This window comes from Xyrauchen texanus, chromosome 39 (assembly GCF_025860055.1).
Source record: "Xyrauchen texanus isolate HMW12.3.18 chromosome 39, RBS_HiC_50CHRs, whole genome shotgun sequence".
In the NCBI taxonomy this organism is placed as follows: Eukaryota; Metazoa; Chordata; class Actinopteri; order Cypriniformes; family Catostomidae; genus Xyrauchen; species Xyrauchen texanus.
Genome location: NC_068314.1, coordinates 16,591,916 through 16,612,524, shown reverse-complemented (window position 1 = coordinate 16,612,524; position 20,609 = coordinate 16,591,916). Strand labels below are relative to the sequence as shown.

The following is a 20,609-nucleotide window of genomic DNA, read 5'->3' as shown; positions in this document are numbered from 1 at the left end:
TTGACAGATATGGAGATGGTCAGAACATGAATAAGGATCAAGTCAGCCCTCTAATATTCAAGGTTGCATACAAGTTAAGCTCAATCGACAGCATTTGTGCCATAATGCTGATTACTACAAAAATACATTTCGACTTAAAGAAATAGCAAAAATTTAGGTTACAGTGAGGCACTTACAGTGGAAGTGAACAGGGCCAATCTGTAAACATTAAAATACTCAATGTTTCAAAATGGGAACATTGAGGGGGGCCTGGGTAGATCACCAAGTAAAGATGCTGACTACCACCCCTGGAGTCGTGAGTTGGAATCCAGGATGTGCTGAGTGACTCCAGCGTGGTTGCTATAATGTGGTTCTCGCTCTCGGTGGGGCACGTGGTGAGTATAGCGTGAAGCCTTCACGTGTGCTATGTCTCTGCGGTAACGCGCTCAACAAGCCACGTGATAAGATGTGCGGATTGACGGTCTCAGATGCAGAGGCAACTGAGATTCATCCTCCGCCACCCGGATTGAGGCGAGTCACTACATCAACACAAGGACTTAGAGCGCTTTGGGAATTGGGCATTCCAAATTGGGGAGAAAAGAAAAAGGGGAACAGAGAACCAGTTCTTGTTCGGAACCGGTTCCATAAAAAGAAATGTACATGAACCAATTCATTTTTATGATATTTGGTTATTGAATGGATCTCGAATGGGCAATTTTGCACTGATGCGGGCCAAAAACACTACTAAAATACACTGACATATTTTCTTGCAGCGCATTTCAGTGGCAGGGCTGCCCCCTACTGAATCTACAGCTTGAAACACACAGCATGCCCAGTGTTGTCCAATTCCAGAACTAATGACTCAAATGAGCTGGTTCATTTGAATGAATATGCAGCATGAAACAAAGTGTCAATAACTGCATAAAAATCGTCAGTATATATTGGCTCATCATCCTTGTCTCCTCTTCCAATCTGACATCGAAATGGGCTCTCGTCAGCTCTACAAGTTGTGTCGCACCGCACATGCAGCGTTGCCTAAAGCACGTCTTCTAAACGTCTCCTTATTTTGCGCTGCGTGATAACACGCCGAATCTCATAATATTCAATGAATGTTTGTAATTAGTGGGATCATACAAAGGGCCTCCGCTGTCTTCACTAATCCTGGAAGCTTTCGTATCACGAGAAATATGTGAAATCAAAATATTACAAATTCACGTCTGATTATGGAAGCAGATTGTGTAAAAGAAATAGATCGTTCTTCAAAAGATTATTGTAAAACAAAATGTAAATATGTAGTTAATTAGGTTGAATATTTAAGAAAATATTTTAAACAAATCTTAGCAAGGTAAATTACAAGTGATTGTTTAGTTACGCACAAATATAATGAAGTTACAATGATGAGCAGCACTGTACAGTCACATTTCAGCACTGTCACGTGGACAGCGACTTTCATAAATGTCTGTTAAGTGCAGTTTTGGGAAAGCATGTAAAAATTAATGAATGTTCGTAAAATCTAAGAAACCTAAGATCGATCCTTATTGGGAAACGAGGCCCTGAACTGTTACTGAATTAGTCTTATACTTATAATGAAATAAGAACTTTTGAAGTGTAACAAGGATGAAGTATAACAGTAGGCTACATAACACAGTCTAAACTGTCTCTGGAACTTTTACTGTGTTTATTTAGTGTTGTACTTCAGACCTGTGAGAATTGAATTTCTTAATTCCAAATAAGTGTCGTTATGAGAAATCAGAACCAGAATCGGTAAGAGGAATCAGAATCGTAACCGGAATTGTTAAATTCCATAAAATTCCCAACTCTAATAGCCACAAGACGTTAACATTATGCATGTTAATATGATTTTAGTGTGACAAAATCTTTTACTAACCTTTCCTGTGTAAAGTTTAATTTCCCCAGGAGGTCTCCCATCCAGGTACTGACCAGGCTCAACCCTGCTAAACTTCAATGGGCAACCTGTCTTGACCTACAGGGTGATATGGCTGCTGAAAAAGAGTTAGCTCTATTTTTTTTTCAAAGAAAAGGGATGACAAGTCAAAATTAATTTTGTTGTAATCAATATTATGCCACAAATGCTGTCAATTGAGCTTAATTGTATTGAACCCAGAATATTCCTTGCAAAGAAGCCAATTGCGTAAACATGACACAAGGTTCTGCCAAACAAAGACCTTGTGTTAGAACTTGATTAACCTAACCTCATTTTACACAAGCATCTCAACTAACCCTTTGTATTTATGGTAGTGAAAATAAGCTAGGTTGTCTACATCAAAGAGAAGCTACGGCATTTAGCATCTACTGAATTTTCCGTTCACCTCTTTGGGTAACTGTAATGAAACACTCAGTACAGACAGCAATTAGGCCTCTACTTCACAGCATTCCTAAAGCAACTTCCTAAATAGGTCATTTTATGCCATGCGTGTAAGTGCTGTACTGTACGACTCTAAATAAAAACACCCCAAAAGATGCTGAAACATCAAGAAAAGTGTTTGAGGTTTGTGGGTCAGACCTAGATTTCAACATGTGCCATATGCCCAAGACTAAACCACACTTACTCATACTAGATTACTGCCGCCACACAAGTGTGTCCATCACGCATGTAGTTCTTAATGGATTTGGGGGGGGGTTTATCATCTGATCTGACTGAACATTTACGTTACTTGAGCTTTTGATTATGCTGGAGTGCAAAGGAACTGGTTTAAAGTCTCCCACACAAAGTGAGCATTAGTTTATTAGATTTGAATGTGGAAATATCGTATGTATAAAGTATATCGCTGTCTCCACCTTCACTGTTTATTTAGATTAATGCCCCAGCATTGTTTTGATTATATACATGACCCGAAATGGCTCTGATTTGAAGATCAATCGCACAGATATAGTGAACCGTTTATACGTCTTTGGCTTTTGTTTAGTCTTAACGTCTACTATCAAGACTAGTGTATTAGTCATTAGTGTATATACAGCATTAATGGACATGCATGTGTTAAAAGAACGATTGAGATTTGCAGACAAGGCGGCTAAATCAGATAATCAGATAAAACAGTCTCTCTCTCTCTCTCTCTCTCTCTCTCTCTCTCTCTCTCTCTCTCTCCGTACAGACGTATTTACCCCCCAGATGACAAGCTGCTCTTGGAGAAATATGAGAGTCTCCTTTCAGCAGCCTTTCAGACATTCCTCACTGGGCGAGCAGCTTCACTTCAAAAGGAAATGAATAATCCGCTGAAACGAATGAAGGCATGTACCTGAGCCACAACCCAACAATCTCTCTCGCTCTCTCTCTCTCTCTCTCTCTCTCTCGCTCTCTCTCTCTTTCTCTCTCTCTCTCTTTCTAGTTCTCCTTCCATTACTCCTTCCTTTTTGCTCTTTTGGAATAGTCTTTTACTTTCTTTGCAATTATTGTTGTGTTCTTGATTCTCATAAGTGATGTTTGCTGAGGCAAGCATCACTATTTTTATTATTGCTCATATTAAAGTATTAAAAATTATACCTGCAGACAAAAATTATACCTCAAATCATGTGGCTTGTTGAGGAGAGGTTTGATATATTTTTTAACCAATCAGACTTACAATTTACACCTAGTGGACATTAAAACAAACAAACAAAAAACAATGGGGGAAGACAGGGGCCAGTTCCATATCTAGGGACCAGAACATCATAGAGACTTTTTTGGGGGGCCAGTAAGTAACCAGCCACCTGCCCTTTGGAGCATTTGGTCTTTTTATTAATGAAGGCCTCTGTTCTGATATTCATTATTCAGCTGAAGTTCATTATTAGTTGTTCTCTGTCTCCAGAATCTGTGCATTCATATGAATGTGGCATATTTTTGGAAGGATCTCGTCTCACTGATGGAATCGGAAACTTGACTTTGGAGTGGGGTTGCACATGAGTTTGAATTGCTGAGTGGTAGCTCGCTTGCAGTGGTGAGATGGTTGTTTGGCAGGTTGTAGTTTCTAGGCGGGAGGCATCTGTTGATGTGGCAGGGGAGCATGTGAGCTGTTTCCTACAGTGTTGAGTTCTGGCTTATTTGGGAGAGATTCAAGAGGCCTGAGGTTGTGCCATTTCCATGTGGTCTTTGACCTTCCTCTCTGTCAGTGTGCTAATTCCTTTCTTGTTTTAGAAATGATTTCAGTTTTTCAGTATGCTAATCCTTTTTGCATGAGTCTAGGATCTGTCTACCTCACACAACTTTGTACAGGTTCCAGCAGTGCTGGGTAAGTTCCTCTGCAAAAGTAATGAGTTACTACTAACTAATTACCTTTTTTAGAATGTGATAGGATTACTTTACTCTGTCTGATAGATAGACACACAGGCATCTATATATTTTAGATTTTGCTCTTATGGAAAGAAATTGGTACTTTTATTAACCAAAGTGGCATTCAACAGATCACAATGTGTAGTCTGGACATTAATCATGTGAAAAATTACTATTACAATAAATACTAAAACAATTCAGAACGTCTTAAACTGCTTCAAAGAGTTCTCATCAAAAAATCCTCTACGTGCAGCAATGTCAGCAACTGACAGCTGTCAGTTTGTCCAGAAACTCAGGTGACATTTCACCCAACGCATCCTGTAGCACTTACCATAAATGTGTTCATCTGGTCCCATTGGTCTTGTCGGGCACTTGTCACGCACCTTACAGTCTAGCTGATCCAGAAAAGCACATGGGGATAAGATCCATAACACTCTTGTCCAATTATCTGTTGTCAAATGTCTGTGTTTCTTTGCCCACTCTAGCCTTTTCTCTTTTTTTTCTGTTTCAAAAGTTTTCTTTGCAATGCTTCCTATAAGTCCTGCATCCCTGAGTCTTCTCTTTACTGTTGTACATGAAACTGGTGTTGAGCAGGTAGAATTGAATGAAGCTGTCAGCTGAGGACATGTGAGGCATCTATTTCTCAAACTAGAGACTGATGTACTTATCCTCTTGTTTGTTCACATCTCTTTCTGTCCTTGTTAGAGCCAGTTGTCCTTTGTCTATGAAGACTGTAGTGTACACTTTTGTATGAAATCTTCAGTTTATTTTGTAAATTTCAAGCATTGAATAGCCTTCATTCCTCAAAACAATGATTGACTGACGAGTTTTTAGAAAAAAAAAATATTTTTTTTTTGCCATTTTTGACCTAATATTGACCTTAAGACAAGCCAGTCTATTGCATAATGTGCCAACTCAAAAACAAACACAAAGACAATGTTACGCTTCATTTAACAAACCAAATAGCTTTCAACTGTGTTTGGTAGAAGGGCAAGTGATTTTCTAGTATCAAATTAGCAATTTAGCATGATTACTCAAGGATAAGGTGTTGGAGTGATGGCTGCTGGAAATGGGGCCTGTCTAGATTTGTCCCAAAAAAAAATTTTTCAAATAGTGTTGGTGCTGTTTTGTACATCAGTAATGTCCTGACTATACTTTGTGATCATTTGAATCCCACTTTGGTGAATTAAAGTACCAATTTCTTTCCGAAACAGCAAAATCTGTACATATTATTCCAAACTTTTAGCGGTGTGTGTGTGTGTGTGTTCATATTGTTCATATTTATCTTAAAAAATGTTATGAGAAATTTGGTGCTATATGCTGTATACTAAAAAAAGGGGTCACATAATGAGAAATGGAATTTGTGTTGCTCTTAAAAGAGTTCATTGTGCAATGAATACTTAAGCTTCAAAACGACTTGTTCAAATTTCCTATGACAGACACTGCAAATTTAGATTTAAAAGCCTAGAAAAAGGGCAAAAAATCGTCATGGTTACTAAATTATGACAGTTTGAGAACAAAAGCATGACTATCATTGTAAGTGGACTTAAAGGAAAAAACTAAATGATAAAATATGTGTGAAACGACCACTTTAAATTAACTGTTGATAATTGAAAGCACATTTGTAATGCAACAACAGAATGTGTTACATCCAACACAGGTGTCCACTGAAACCATAAAACTTTATTCCTTAACATAAGAAAAATCCTCAAAATTGAGGCAGTGCCTAAATCCAGACAACAAAACCAAACATCACAAACATCTAACTGTAGCAACACTAGCAAATATTGACTCATCACCTGCAGTCAGCGTGTAGGCTTATTGCAGCCTACTCTACTTCAGCTGGCTGTCTGAACAATGAGATTTATTCTGGATCTGAGGAACAAAGCAAGGTGGCGATGAGCAAAAAAAAAAAACAGGGTTTAATGCACTTAAAGTCCCCCTCCATCTGAGCCTCTACAACAGATCAATGCTCAGCTTATTGAGTTAGAGCTGGGATAATGTTTCTACTTGAAAAGCATGCAACACTTGCAATCAAGAAACATCTGAATAAACCAGACGCAGATCATACTGTTTTGTAAGAAAAAGAAAATTTGTTGGAGCACAGATTGAGAATGATATTGATCACATTCTTGATTGTGATTACTCAGTCTTCACCAAAACACATTTTTAGAAAAACAAAATCTATAAAGCATATACTGGTTCTTTTCTCATTTTAACCTTTTCATTATCCAATGTTTTTTTGGTTTGTAAAATCATATTTTTTAACCAATTTTGAATTTTATCAATCAGTAGACATGCAATATGTATTTTAGATTAGAATACAGATAAAAAAAGTACCTGATCTAACCCTTAAAATTAGAATTTATGGTGCAACCTAATGTTGACTAAAGGTTGATTCAGTCATGTTAAATAATTTGGTTGACTTGAATAAGACAAGTTTAATTAGGCGTTACCAGATGAAACATAGGTTACGTTAGCCCAGCAGCTCCGTGATGCCTGCCGAAAATGGGTGCTGGCCCAGGAAGGCCCCGGCGTCTAAGATGTCATCAAGCTGATGGTGCTGGAGCAGCTAACCGTTGGCCTGCCTAGAAGAACCGTGGAATGGGTCGAGTGCCATCTCCCCATGTCGGTGGATGATGCCGTCCAGCTGGCCAAAGCCCACATGGCAGCCTACCCGGAAGCCGGGGAGCAGTCCAGATCTCTCTCTCTCTTTCTCTCTCTCTCTCTCTCTCTCTCTCTCTCTCTCTCTCTCCCCCTCTTGCTTCTCCTCCTCCTCTTGCCCCTCCCTCTCCTCCCTCTCACCCTATACCCGCTCCCTGGAAACGGGGAGTGGTTCCACCCAAACTGGCGCCCCGCCTTCATGGGCTGCACTATGTGCCGGCCCCCTCCCCTACCCCTCTCCGTCATCCTTCCCAGGTTGATGTGTCTGCTGCCATGGGTGCAGCCGGGAAGCCTGGACCAGTCTGTCGTGGTTGCGGGGAGCCAGGTCGGGTCCAAGACCGGCATCCAGTGATGGAGGTGGAGACTTGTATTCGGGTCCCAAACACGCGACAGTCTGCCGCTGGTCGAGCAGGGACGTACAGGATTCTGGTCAAAATTAAGGGCTGTACATACCAAGCCCTGGTGGATTCGGGTTGTTATCAAACCTCGATCCACCACGGCTTGGTTCATGATGGGGCTTTGGGTGCAAAACACAAGGTGATGGTGAGGTGTGTGCATGTTCACAAATACCCGGTAGTGACTACCGTTATTCAATGTCAGGGTGTAAAGCATAGAGTGGAGGCCGCAGTTAATTCCTGCCTCACCCATGCACTGATTCTGGAACCAGTTGGCCGTGGTTTAAAAGATTATTAAAAGCATTATGTGTGACGCGATGGCTGGGGAGGCGGAGCCGGAGTCGGGTCCGTCGGCATCTGCTCAGCGTTAGATCCCTGAGGGGGACTTCCCTCTAGAGCAATCTCGTGACAAAACCCTTAGGCACGCCTTTGACCAAGTGAGAGTAATCGATGGCCAGCAGCTCCAGCCTGACGTCGCCCGCACATATCTGCATTTTTCAGTTATTAGGGATCGGTTGTATCGAGTGACACAAGACACTCAAACCCATGAAAATACAACCCAGTTATTAGTCCTAAGGAGCCGTTGGGAAACACTTTTCCAGGCGGCTCTCCACAATCCTACTGTTGTGTTTTCTGTGGAGTTTTGTTATTTTTTTATTATTATTATTTATTTTTACATGTTTAATTCAAATGTGTACATTAAACTAAAGTTACAACTGTTATAAGGAATGTTTTGAGGTTAGTAGCCTAATGGTGTAGTGCCTCTTTAAGAGATGAGTGTGCTGTGGAACATGTGACCGGAGTTCACTGTGTGAAAAGGAAGCGCGATTCATTGATCTATAATGACTTCAATCCGGTGTGCAGCCACTTGGTGAGCTCTCTTAATTTTAAATGTTTCTTGTCTGCTTTATGATGTACGCTTCATGTTGTCTGTTGTCACCATGCTATGTTGTTGTACTGTGTTTGTGTTCGTTTCACGTTAAAGATAATGCTATGCTCCGGTAGATCTAAACAGTCTAACGTTAGTTGACTGATAAATATATCGCTATGCTTCAAAGTTATAAGTTGACGAGGTAACCGTGAGACAAAGCTAACATTAGATTTACTTAGAACATCGCTATACTAGACGTGTCCAGTTGTTTACTTTATTTGAATGTATAAATGTTTGAAGTATGAATCGCGGAACGGTATTTAATGTGAGTAATGTTATTCTTCCTGGTTTGCCGCGGAGCATTCTGGGAAATGTAGTTTCTTGCTTGCAGAGGTTTGGTAGGATTTGAGTATGGTGTATAATGTAAAGTGTGAAACGTGTACATGATAATTGTGAAATTATTATAGCATATTAATATTGTTATATGTAACATATGTGTGTGTATATATATATATATATATATATATATATATATATATATATATATATATATGTAATTAGTATGTATAATTAGTATTTTGATTAATGTTATTTATTGTTGCATGTTATTATTGGGCTATTGAATTGTGTTTGTACTAATACACATGAAAATTGAAATGTTGTATTCTTCTTATCTTCTCAGGTTTATTACCTGGTTATTTATTGGTGAGAAAAATAAACAAACAAAAGTGAACCAAGAAAAACCTGAGTAATATCCTTTTGTACACTGGGTTGCCCTTTCCGTGGGGAGAACACGGAACAGTAATAAACCAAGTGCCCGAGAGCGTTAAGCCAAATTTGCCACTGGCCTATCAGCATTGACCAGTGAAGGAGCACCAAGGGAAGAGGAACAGGCCGAATAGACCCCTCTGTTTTACAGTGCCTTGGTCAGTGCAGAAAAGGAAGATGGATTCGGCAGAATTAGTGGCCTTAAAAGGAAAGCGCTCAACAGCACAGAGCTCTTTCAGCAAGAGAGCCAAAAGCTGTCCCTCACTATAGATCTCCTAGAAAGAAGGGTGCTTATTGACGAGATCAGAGCACTTGGTGTGGACTTTGGAAAGCTGCACGACACTGGACTTGAATATGTTGATGCTCTAGGAGAAGTGGATAGCGACGAAGAAAAAACAGAAAAAGAAGTGGCTCATGTGGAGGAGAAGATAGCGACGTGTCTTGCCACCTATACAGAAACGCTCCGGCTCGCTAAGGAGACGTTATGGTCTAAATTTGCCTATGTCGACCTTAAATTGTACGCCGATGGTGCAGAGGAAAAATGTACTGAAGTGGAGGACACCGATGTGAAGGAGTTGTCGGATGACGACTTTCAAGTCCTGAGAGAGGGCCTGGTGGAGAGAATCAAAATGCTTGAGGAGAAGGTGGTTGAATGGGAAAGTCTTGTCCCTGGAGCCAAGACAACAGTGTATAAGCAGCAGTTATACAAGCTGGTCAACAGACTGCATGACTGGGTACGGAGCTGGCAAAAGTTGAAGCGGGTAGAAGAGGTCGATGGGAGAGATGAGAATGAAGAAGCAGGTTCTGATGAAGAGCATAGCGAGTCCGGTGAGGGACCCACTAGAGCTAGCACGCAGCCCCAAATCCCCAGTATAACACCTGTATTCAGTACTGGAGCTGGTGCGCTTCCATATGCACCACCACAAAGCATCCCTGGCCTGCATCCCGGGGCACACGGCTTCAGACCACAGATCAGTCTTGAAAGAATATGCCTGCCCAAGTTCTCGGGAGACATGACCGACTACTATCGGTGGAAGGCTGAGTGGGAAGAGCTGGAACAGCTGGGAAACCCACTGAAGATGGCTGGTGTTACAAGGTTCCACCTCCTAGCAAGTCTCGGCGACAGGGTGAAGAAAGACTTGGTTCTGTCTAGCTGTGCATCGGCGGATGAAATGTTCAGGCGCCTCGACAACCGCTTCGGGAACAAGGCGAAAATCATCCTGAAGATATCCGAGGAGGTTCAGGGCCTACCTTCTGTAAAGGGAGATAACCCTAGGAAAGCAATTGAGCTGATTCAAGCAGTGGAGCGGGCTCTAAGTAATCTTGTGATCCTGGGAGAAGAGGAGGTAATAAAGAACCGTTGGGTAGCGCAGTCCCTTGAATGCAAGCTACCAAGTGCTCTGAAGGAGAAATGGATTGCCCACAAGACTGAGCCTGTGAATGGTTTTGCTCCACATAACCACTTCGACTGCTTACTGCGCTTCCTGAAGAGGCAGGAGGTGATCCTGGAGGAGCTAGATCAGCTGGAGGTAGGACTTAGAGAGGAAGCTCCTCAGTGAAAGGCTCGGCAGACAAGCCAGAAGGAGTCAAGAAAGCATTCTCCAAAACTACCTCAGGCCGAAGAGAGTCTCAGTCGAACCCACGCTTAACCTCGTGCACTGCCTGTGCTGATGAGACACACGCTGGCAGGCTGTTTGCCTGCAAAGCCTTCAGGGAGTTGGATCTCCAGAGGAGAAAAGCTCATCTAAAGACCCATGGGATATGCAATCGGTGCCTGTGCTTCCACCTAAAGGATGGCCGTTGCAACCCGAAGTTCCTCTGCAGTAAAATGGACTGTCGCAAAGAAGAGCCTCACCACTATCTGCTCTGCCCCAAGTCCATTGCTCAAGAGAAAGACGTTGGCAGCGAGGTGCAAGGAACCAAAAGGATGGAGAGAAAGGGCCTCGGGCTGACCAGCAAGCAAGAAGAGCTCCTCGTGAAAGTCACTCCGGAATTAAGAGCAGAATTCAGGAAGGCATTTTCCAACAAAGCCTCAACTACGATCTGCACTGCTGGTGGTGGACTGAAAGAGTACCCAGTTATAATGATGTTACTGGAAGTGACAACTAACTCAGGCCAGTTGATAGGCACTCTTATTGACCTTGCCTCTGACACCAACTATATAACAAACAACGCTGCCCAGCGCCTTGGACTGATTGGTGAGCGCATCAAGTTAATTGTCCACGGAATAGGAGGGATGAGAACGACAGTTATAGCCAAGAGGTACTCCCTGCGACTAAGAGTGAAGACCATCAAGGGGACTGTAATGGAACACAAACTGCTCTGCTATGGCCTGGAGAGTATTGCGGAGATAAGTCGGCCTGTAACTCCGCAACAACTGCAAAAGATCTTTCCTGACGTCACTGCAGAAGAGCTGGTCCGTCCTGAGAAGATCGATCTTCTGATCAGCCACAGGGAAGGTCGTCTTGTTCCACAGCCGTTCAAGTTGGAGGGAGATCTAGTACTCTGGGACGGCCCATTGGGCAAAACTGTTGGCGGTACTCACCCTGATCTCTTTGAGGTGGCTGACCTAATGCTGCACCAGTCTGAGACTCACTTTGCAAGGTCTATGAGAACATCCTCAAGAGTGTACAAGGAGGTTCTTGTGGACACCAAAGATTTGAGTGAGGACCCAATGAGAATGGAAGAAGTGACCCTCAGCAGCACCACTGTCACGAATAAGGAGGTGTTTGAGTGGTTCAGGTGGGATAGTATTGGAGCAGCATGTGACCCTAAATGCGGGAGCTGCAAGTGCAGCAAGTGCCCTCCGGGAGGCAAAGAGATGACCCTTGGAGAAGAGAGGGACTTAGAAAAGATAAAGGACTGTCTCTCTTATGTGCTAGCGGACAAACACAGCGATGCCCCACACTGGGATGCGGCCTACCCATGGAAAGTAAGCCCAGCGATTCTGCCAGATAACCGCCGAGCAGTAGAAGCAACCTTCAAGAACACAGAGGCTCGGCTGGTGAGAGAACCTGTGTGGAAAGCGGCATATGGAGAGCAGATCCGTGAGATGGTATCAAGAGGAGCAGCCATCGAGCTCACGAAGGAAGTGATCAAAGGCTGGAACGGCCCAATCTGGTACATCAGTCATCTGGTTGCCCCGAACCCTCATTCTAGCTCAACGCCAGTGAGGATAGTCTGGAATAGTAGCCAGGAGTTCAGAGGGTTGAGCCTGAACAACCTCTTGCACAAAGGCCCTGATGTCCTCAACCCGATCCGAGGTGTCCTGCTTAGATTCAGGAGCAGATTGCATGCTGCCCTTGGTGATGTTAAAAAAATGTATAATTCAGTGTGGCTGAAGGACGAGGAGGTCCACCTCCATCGATTCCTATGGAGGGATAACCCCGAAGATGAAATCGGTGTGTTTGCCGTCGTCAGAGTTAACATCGGCGACAAGCCTGCTGGATGCATCGCTCAGGTTGCCATGAGAGAGACGGCAAACCTGCCTCAGTTTACATCCATGGTTAAAGAGCGCCGGATCCTGACAGAGGACTGCTATGTGGATGACATTTTGACGTCACATGATGATCTCCAAACTCTGAGTAGGATGACCGAAGGAGTGGAAGAGATCCTAAAAGCAGGAGGCTTCTCCCTCAAGCCCTGGGTCATGACAGGCCAAAGTGGGAGGAGTGGAAAATCCACTGACCCCAGCAAAGTCAGGTCAACAGAGCCCAAGACTCTGATACTCCCCAACCAGATGCGGGACGAGGAGAACAGGGCATTGGGATTGGGATATGAACCCGAATCTGACAAACTCCGTGTGCTTACGTCAGTGAACTTCTCAAGGAGGCGAGGAAAGATGAGGACCGGTTTGGATCTACGAGAGGATGAGATCAGAGGCAGCACCCCCGACCCTCTCACCCGACGCATGCTGCTGAGTCAGATTGCAGGGTTCTATGACCCCATCGGTCTGGCCTCACCTGCTAAGCAACGAGGAGTGATGCTCATAAGAGAGTCCTTTCAGGAAGCAGGAAGAGACCATCCCGCGAAGGACACCTGGGACGATCCGCTTTCGCCACGTCTTCGAGAGGCTGCAATAAAACTCTTTGAGCAATATGTGAGGCTTGGCCAACTTAGATTTGACAGGAGTCTCACACCCCTTGGAGCCATAGGTTGCCCAATGGGGATCACGTTTTCCGATGGTAGTGAAGCTTCCTACGGAGCCGTTCTTTACCTACGGTGGGAGACAGAAGATGGAGTCGTAGTGAAGCTGGTTGAATCGAAGGCCAAGCTCACCCCTCTAGACCAGAAAGGTGATGTCATTAAAGCAGAGCTGTGTGGGGCTGTCTTTGCATCCCGCCTGAAGACATACTTCGAGAAGCACTGCTACATCAAGGTTGATCGGTGGATCCATTTTGTCGATAGTCAGACAATCCTGGGAGCCATCCAGAAGGATAGTTATGGCTATCAGACATTTTTTGCAAACCGTATTGGAGAAATCCAAAAGGCCGGATCAGTAGAGAGTTGGAGGTGGGTCGAAGGAAGACAGAACGTCGCCGACCTCATCACAAGAGAGGCATCTCCTGAGGAGCTTGCTGAAGGATCAGTCTGGCAGGAAGGCCCAGAATTTTTAAAGTTGCCTGAATCAGATTGGCCTGTGAAAACTGCCAGAGAGATCAACCCCTCTGCTACTGAGGAGATCGGGGGACTTCGAAGGAAGGCGTTCTCAGCACTGGTGACAGCAGGAGCCCAGCCCAGGAAATGGTCAGGCCCAACCAGTGTTGCACTTGTGCGCCTTGTGGACCCCCGAAGGTTCAGTTCACTGGCAAGGTTATGCGGGACCATCGCTTGGGTGAGACAAGTAGTAGAAATCTGGCTAGGTAACAGCCAGGCCCCAGTTCGGTCAAAGTGGGAGGCAAGACCATACCTGTCTGTGGAAAAAAGAGCAACAGCTTTTAAAGATCTAGCTCTCGAAGCTCAAGATGGTGTCGAGTTCGGGACACAACCCTAGATCGCCTGGTTGTTCAGAAGGAGGAAAAGACAGGACTCTTGCTCTGCGGAGGGAGAATCCAACGCTGGAATGAGGATAGAGTGGCTGTACCGCTAATCCCATGCCAGTCGTGGCTAGCAACCCTACTGGCCAGGGAGGCACATGAAGAAAATCATGAAGGTGTTGCCTCTACCCTTCTACGGACAAGAAGAAAAGCCTGGATCATGCAGGGACGAAGAACAGTTAAGAAGGTGTTGAACAACTGTGTCATCTGCAGAAAGCAAAGAGCCAAGATTTGTCAGCAAGTAATGAGTGAGCTCCCACAAGAGCGTACTGAAAGAGCAAGCCCATTCGAGTATACAACCCTCGACCTCTTTGGCCCCTTCGAGGTGAAAGACGCTGTTAAAAGAAGGACAAGTAAGAAGGTCTGGGGTATTGTTTTCTGTTGTATGGCCTCGAGAGCCGTCCATGCGGACCTCACCGATGACCAGTCGGCAGAAAGCTTCCTCCAAGCATACTCCGCTTTGTTGCTCTGAGGGGGCATCCAAGGAAACTATGGTCCGACAGGGGTACCAACTTCGTTGGCGCCAAGTCGGCTCTGAGTGAGCTGTATAAAAATCTGGCTTGCTTACAGGCTACGTCCATAGAAGATGTAGCCGCTAAGAACGGGACTGAGTGGAAGTGGGATTTTCACCCTGCAGACGCACCCCACAGGAACGGAGCAGCGGAGGCTGCTGTGAAGCTTTTGAAGAGGGCACTCATGAGCCTCGGAGGAGTTACAGAGTATCTCACATGGGGGGAGCTCCAAACTCTGTTCTATCAGGCAGCCAACCTGACAAACGAACGCCCAATCGATGCCAGAGCTCAAGAACAGGAAGACTCAATCGAGTACTTAACACCCAACTCCCTCATACTGGGTCGAGCATCGCTTGGAGGAGACACCAGCGGGCTTGACCTAGAAACCCATCCCTGGCGTCGTCTAAGGGCTATTCAAATCGGAGTAGACCGTTTCTGGGCTAAGTGGAGGGAACTAGCTGGCCCAAATCTGTTCATTCGACATAAATGGCACCGGACAGAGAGGAACGTCAAAGTCGGTGATCTCGTCTGGATTGCTGACCCAAATGCGTTGAGAGGTCAGTTTCGTTTGGGCCGGATTCTGACAGTTTATTCTGACAGGAGAGGAATTGTCAGGGATGCTGATATTACAACATGTGCTGGCCTTCCTGTTGCCCTGGTAGGTAGTCGGAAGAAAAGGAGTTCTTCACTGCCCATGACAGTTATCAGAAGAGACGTGAGAAGACTAGTGGTCCTTCTCCCGGTGGAGGAAAAAACTCATCCACCCTAGCCACTATGACACCCGCATCTTCCTGAAACCGTCTTATTCTGCACATCGCCCTATTCCCTACCCCTGTCACCCTGTCACTGCCCTTACCCCTGTAGGCTGGTTGGTGTAAGCCTAGCGCTGCCACCATGCCCATCACATTGTACATACATGAAGAAGTAAGAGCATGCACATCCCATATTTCGCATACCCTGGCGGGACACCACACACCTGCCAAAGGGATGTGATTGACTTGGACTAAGCTGCTCTTCCATCGGTCATACCTTCATCAGACACTTACGCAATGACATTGTGCTAAGCCAAGGGCTCTTTAAAAAAAAAAAAAAAAAAAAAAAATTGTCACTAAGAAGGGTTCTTTGTGTGATTTTAGTAAGTTCCCTGGATTATAAAATCAGGAACTTAAGTGGGAGGTGTTGTGTTTTCTGTGGAGTTTTGTTATTTTTTATTATTATTATTTATTTTTACATGTTTAATTCAAATGTGTACATTAAACTAAAGTTACAACTGTTATAAGGAATGTTTTGAGGTTAGTAGCCTAATGGTGTAGTGCCTCTTTAAGAGATGAGTGTGCTGTGGAACATGTGACCGGAGTTCACTGTGTGAAAAGGAAGCGCGATTCATTGAATCTATAATGACTTCAATCCGGTGTGCAGCCACTTGGTGAGCTCTCTTAATTTTAAATGTTTCTTGTCTGCTTTATGATGTACGCTTCATGTTGTCTGTTGTCACCATGCTATGTTGTTGTACTGTGTTTGTGTTCGTTTCACGTTAAAGATAATGCTATGCTCCGGTAGATCTAAACAGTCTAACGTTAGTTGACTGATAAATATATCGCTATGCTTCAAAGTTATAAGTTGACGAGGTAACCGTGAGACAAAGCTAACATTAGATTTACTTAGAACATCGCTATACTAGACGTGTCCAGTTGTTTACTTTATTTGAATGTATAAATGTTTGAAGTATGAATCGCGGAACGGTATTTAATGTGAGTAATGTTATTCTTCCTGGTTTGCCGCGGAGCATTCTGGGAAATGTAGTTTCTTGCTTGCAGAGGTTTGGTAGGATTTGAGTATGGTGTATAATGTAAAGTGTGAAACGTGTACATGATAATTGTGAAATTATTATAGCATATTAATATTGTTATATGTAACATATGTGTGTGTGTGTGTATATATATATATATATATATATATATATATATATAATATGTAATTAGTATATATAATTAGTATTTTGATTAATGTTATTTATTGTTGCATGTTATTATTGGGCTATTGAATTGTGTTTGTACTAATACACATGAAAATTGAAATGTTGTATTCTTCTTATCTTCTCAGGTTTATTACCTGGTTATTTATTGGTGAGAAAAATAAACAAACAAAAGTGAACCAAGAAAAACCTGAGTAATATCCTTTTGTACACTGGGTTGCCCTTTCCGTGGGGAGAACACGGAACACCTACGGTGGGTCACTTAGGACAAAAAAAAGAACACTACACCTTTTAATGTCCCACTTTTATTGCCCGGGCATTCACGGGAATGTATGCAGATGGTGTGAGGTATTCCGTGTATGTCAGCTGGTGAATCCACCAGCCACCCCAAGAGCTCCATTGCAGCCATTACCATTAATCGAGGCCCCTTCGAAAGAATTGGTAAGGACCTCTTCTGGCCATTAGAATGGTCAGCACTCGGATATCAGTTTGTATTAGTCCTGGTGGATTATGCAACGCGATATCCGGAAGCATTGCCTTTACGCAACATCTCAGCACGCAGTGTTGCCGAGGTACTCTCCAAAATGATCTCCCGGGTGGGGATTCCGAAAGAAATCCTCACCGACCAAGGCACAACATTATGTCATGAACACTATGCAAGCTTTATAAATTGTTGGGGATTATATCGACCCACACAGCGTTAATCACCCACAAACTAACGGGCTGGTGGAATGGCTTAAATGCACCCTGAAAAATAGCTGAAGTATATTAAGTTGTGAAGCTGATAAGTGTATTATGCTGTGAAGCTAAAGTGCATGAACTGTTGTCAATCTGAAAAGCCCAAAGACTGTGTTTATGAAACCGAGAGACCATTAAAACTTGACTTACCTGGACTGCCACCCAGCTTCCTGCTTCCTTCCTTTTACTGGAACTTTTACACTGACAATTTAGGTTACACCAATGGAAGCAATTTTATCGGTAAGATCAAGTAGAAATACAGTAAATCCTTGATGTAAAAATTGCAGGCTACCACTTTTTCAGAGCAACATTAAACATTTTACTTTAAAGTTATACTCAGTGACATTTTATGACTCCTTAAATCCAATTATTATTATTATTTTAAATGGTATGAAAGAAACCATCGTGTAAATGACATGCACAATATTTGCTGGTGTTCCTCACCTGAATCATTAGTTGTAATTCATCACAATAGAACAAATGTCTAAAATGACGGAAAATTTAATTTTTGAGATTCAAGATGGAGACTTGTAATTGTGATCTTGTAATTTTAGAGTCATTAAAAGTTATGGACATGGTTGGACATTGACCGGAAGTTGTTGCAAATTCCAAATGGCTTTCCATTCTTCAACAAAACCCTTGCCTCTAATTTATTCCAAGAAATTGTTTAGTTGACTGTGGTGATGGGGGCATGGTCATGTGTCTGTCTGCAGTAGAGAGTGTGTGGTAAGGCTCATCACCTGGTTTGTCATAACTCTAACACCTGTTTCTTGTTGTAGTGATGGCAAAGGGAGACATAAAAAGGCACGCAAAGTGGGAGAGAGAGACTGTACCTGTGAGAAGCCTTTACTCATTTGTTTTTGTGTGCGACTACTTGGCCACTGAGTGCCTTTTTGTTTATGTTTTATGAACGGCACTGAAGAGTAATAAACATTCTCATGTTGACAGTTCGCTGCCTCCTGACTCGTTCATTATCCAGACAACAAACCTTTTACAGTGACATACAACATGTGCAGTTCTAATTTAGCCATTTTTCATGAAATGACTTGTCCAGATACCAAAACATTGGACATTTGTTTGTTGCTAATTTATCTCAAACAGTAGTTAGATGGCATTTAAGGACTAATTGGATGATTCTTTTGTTTAGATCTGATCATATTTGTTGTGGTAGTTATAAAGTCATTATAAGCCTCAGCAGGGCTCTACTTTCATTGAGAGAGCAAAATTCACTCTACGATCTGATTCTGTTTGTGTGTCTCATTTAGTCTCTGATTCTTTGTGTAGGTCTGGTTCTTATTCTGATTATTTTGTCAGTCTGGTTCTGACTCTGAATCTGTTTGTTGTTCTGATTCTGACTCTGATTCTGTTTGTGGGTCTGACTCTGATTCTGTTTGTGGTTCTTGATTCTGTTAGTGTTTCTTGATTCTGTTTTTGAGTCTGATTTTGAATCTGATTCTGATTGTGGGTCGGATTCTTTTTCTGATTCGGTTTGTGGTTCTGATTCTGTTTGTGGGTCTGATTCTGATTCTGGGTTTGATTCTGGCTCTGATTCTGTTTGTGGGTCTGATTCTGATTCTGTTTGTGGTTCTGATTCTGTTTGTGGGTCTGATTCTGACTCTGATTCTGTTTGTGGGTCTGATTCTTTTTGTGGGTCTGATTCTGATTCTGTTTGTGGGTCTGATTCTGTTTTTGGGTCTGTGGTTCTGACTCTGATTCTGTTTGTGGGTCTGATTCTGACTCTGATTCTGTTTGTGGTTCTGATTTTGATTCTGTTTGTGGGTCTGATTCTGTTTTTGAGTCTGATTTTGAATCTGATTCTGATTGTGGGTCTGATTCTTTTTCTGATTCTGTTTGTGGTTCTGATTTTGATTCTGTTTGTGGGTCTGATTCTGACTCCGATTCTGTTTGTGGTTCTGATTCTGATTCAGTTTGTGGAATATATTCTGACTCTGATTCTGTCTAAGGGTCTTATTTGAACTCTGATTCTGAATGTACTCTACGTCTAATTAATTCTCTGATTCTGTTTGTGGGTCTGATTCTATTCGTGGGTCTGACTCTGAATCTTTTTATTGGTCTGACTCTGATTCTGTTTGTGGTTCTAATATGACTTATTAGACTTGACTTTTTTTAGGACTGATTCTGACTGATTTTTTGTTTCTGTTGTTGTTGTTGTTGTTTTTTTATCTGAGTTTACTCTGAATTCATTTTGTGGGTCTGATTCTGAATCTGTTTCTGTTTGTGGGTCTGATTCTGAATTGATTCTGTTACTCTGTCTGATTCTAAATCTGATTTTTTTTCTGGGTCTGATTCAGAATCCGATTGTTTGTGAGTCTGATTCTGGCTGATTATGTTTGTGAGTCTGATTTTGTTTTTTGGATCTGAATTTTGCTCAGTCTATTTGTGGTTCTGATTGTAACTCTGATTCTGTGGGACTAATTCTGTTTGTGGGTCTAATTTTATTCTGATTCATATTTGAGACTGATTTGACATCTGATTCTGTTCGTGGTTCTGTTTCTGACTAATTCTGTTTGTGGCTCTGACTCAAATTCTGGTATTTGTGACACATTTTTTAGGAGGAAGATATCTTAGATCTGCTGGAGCAGTGTGAACTGGATGATGAGAAACTGATGGGGAAAACCTCCAAACAGAAAGGACCTAAGGTACACATTCAAAAACTCACACACTCGCCACATGTTGAGGATAACAGTACAGGGGCTACATTTCAAACATATTAAGCCTCTAACAGGATAACAGCAGTTACAGTCACTATTTGCTGTGAAATTACAGTAATTTGTATGGTTCACTTTTAACTTAGCAGAGTGTATATTTAATTTATCCTTCCTCTGAAGGTTTTGCAGACACCACTGTCTGCTCTGATGGATAGAAACAGAATAACAGCACCATTATGGGGCCATCTGGAATAAATAGACAAGACAGAAATTAAGCAATTGAAATTGTCACAAGCATCTCCTCTTAAATACGCTAAGAAGAACCACTACATCAAAAAGAGTGAGATGTACTGTGGCCCCAAAACGTTTGGACTCTGTATCAAATATATCAATATCTTTGCTTTATTTAAGAAAATATAAAACTAAGTGGTCTTTATTCTAAAGAAATAAATATATATAACACACTTTTCAAGCAAATAATTATAAAAAAAAATGTTTTTTAGGATTCTACTTAGGATTAAGACAAGTATTGGGACACTTTCTGTTTGTCAAACGATAGTGAAACACTGTGGTTACTCTACCAGGACACCTTTGTGAAATTGAGTGGAACTGACTTCATGCATCCACTAAAAATCCCCTTGGGACCAGTTGTAAAAATGTCTTAGTGAAGTTATTTCTGAGAAAATCTCTAACATCATGTTTTCATTTGCCACTGGTATTTAGTTGTCTAATGCA

At 42.5% G+C, this 20,609-nt stretch overlaps 1 protein-coding gene across 3 annotated transcripts in view; it reads left to right on the top strand.

Annotated features, from left to right (window-relative positions):
- Positions 1-20,609, top strand: part of LOC127632611 (tubulin polyglutamylase TTLL7-like) — a 132,232-nt gene that overhangs the window by 74,469 nt on the left and 37,154 nt on the right. For all 3 annotated transcript variants that reach the window (XM_052111304.1, XM_052111303.1, XM_052111302.1), the window contains exons 13-14: positions 3,093-3,228; positions 19,779-19,865. In XM_052111304.1, the coding sequence (XP_051967264.1) occupies positions 3,093-3,228; positions 19,779-19,865 (223 nt within the window). The remainder of the gene's footprint in view (positions 1-3,092; positions 3,229-19,778; positions 19,866-20,609) is intronic.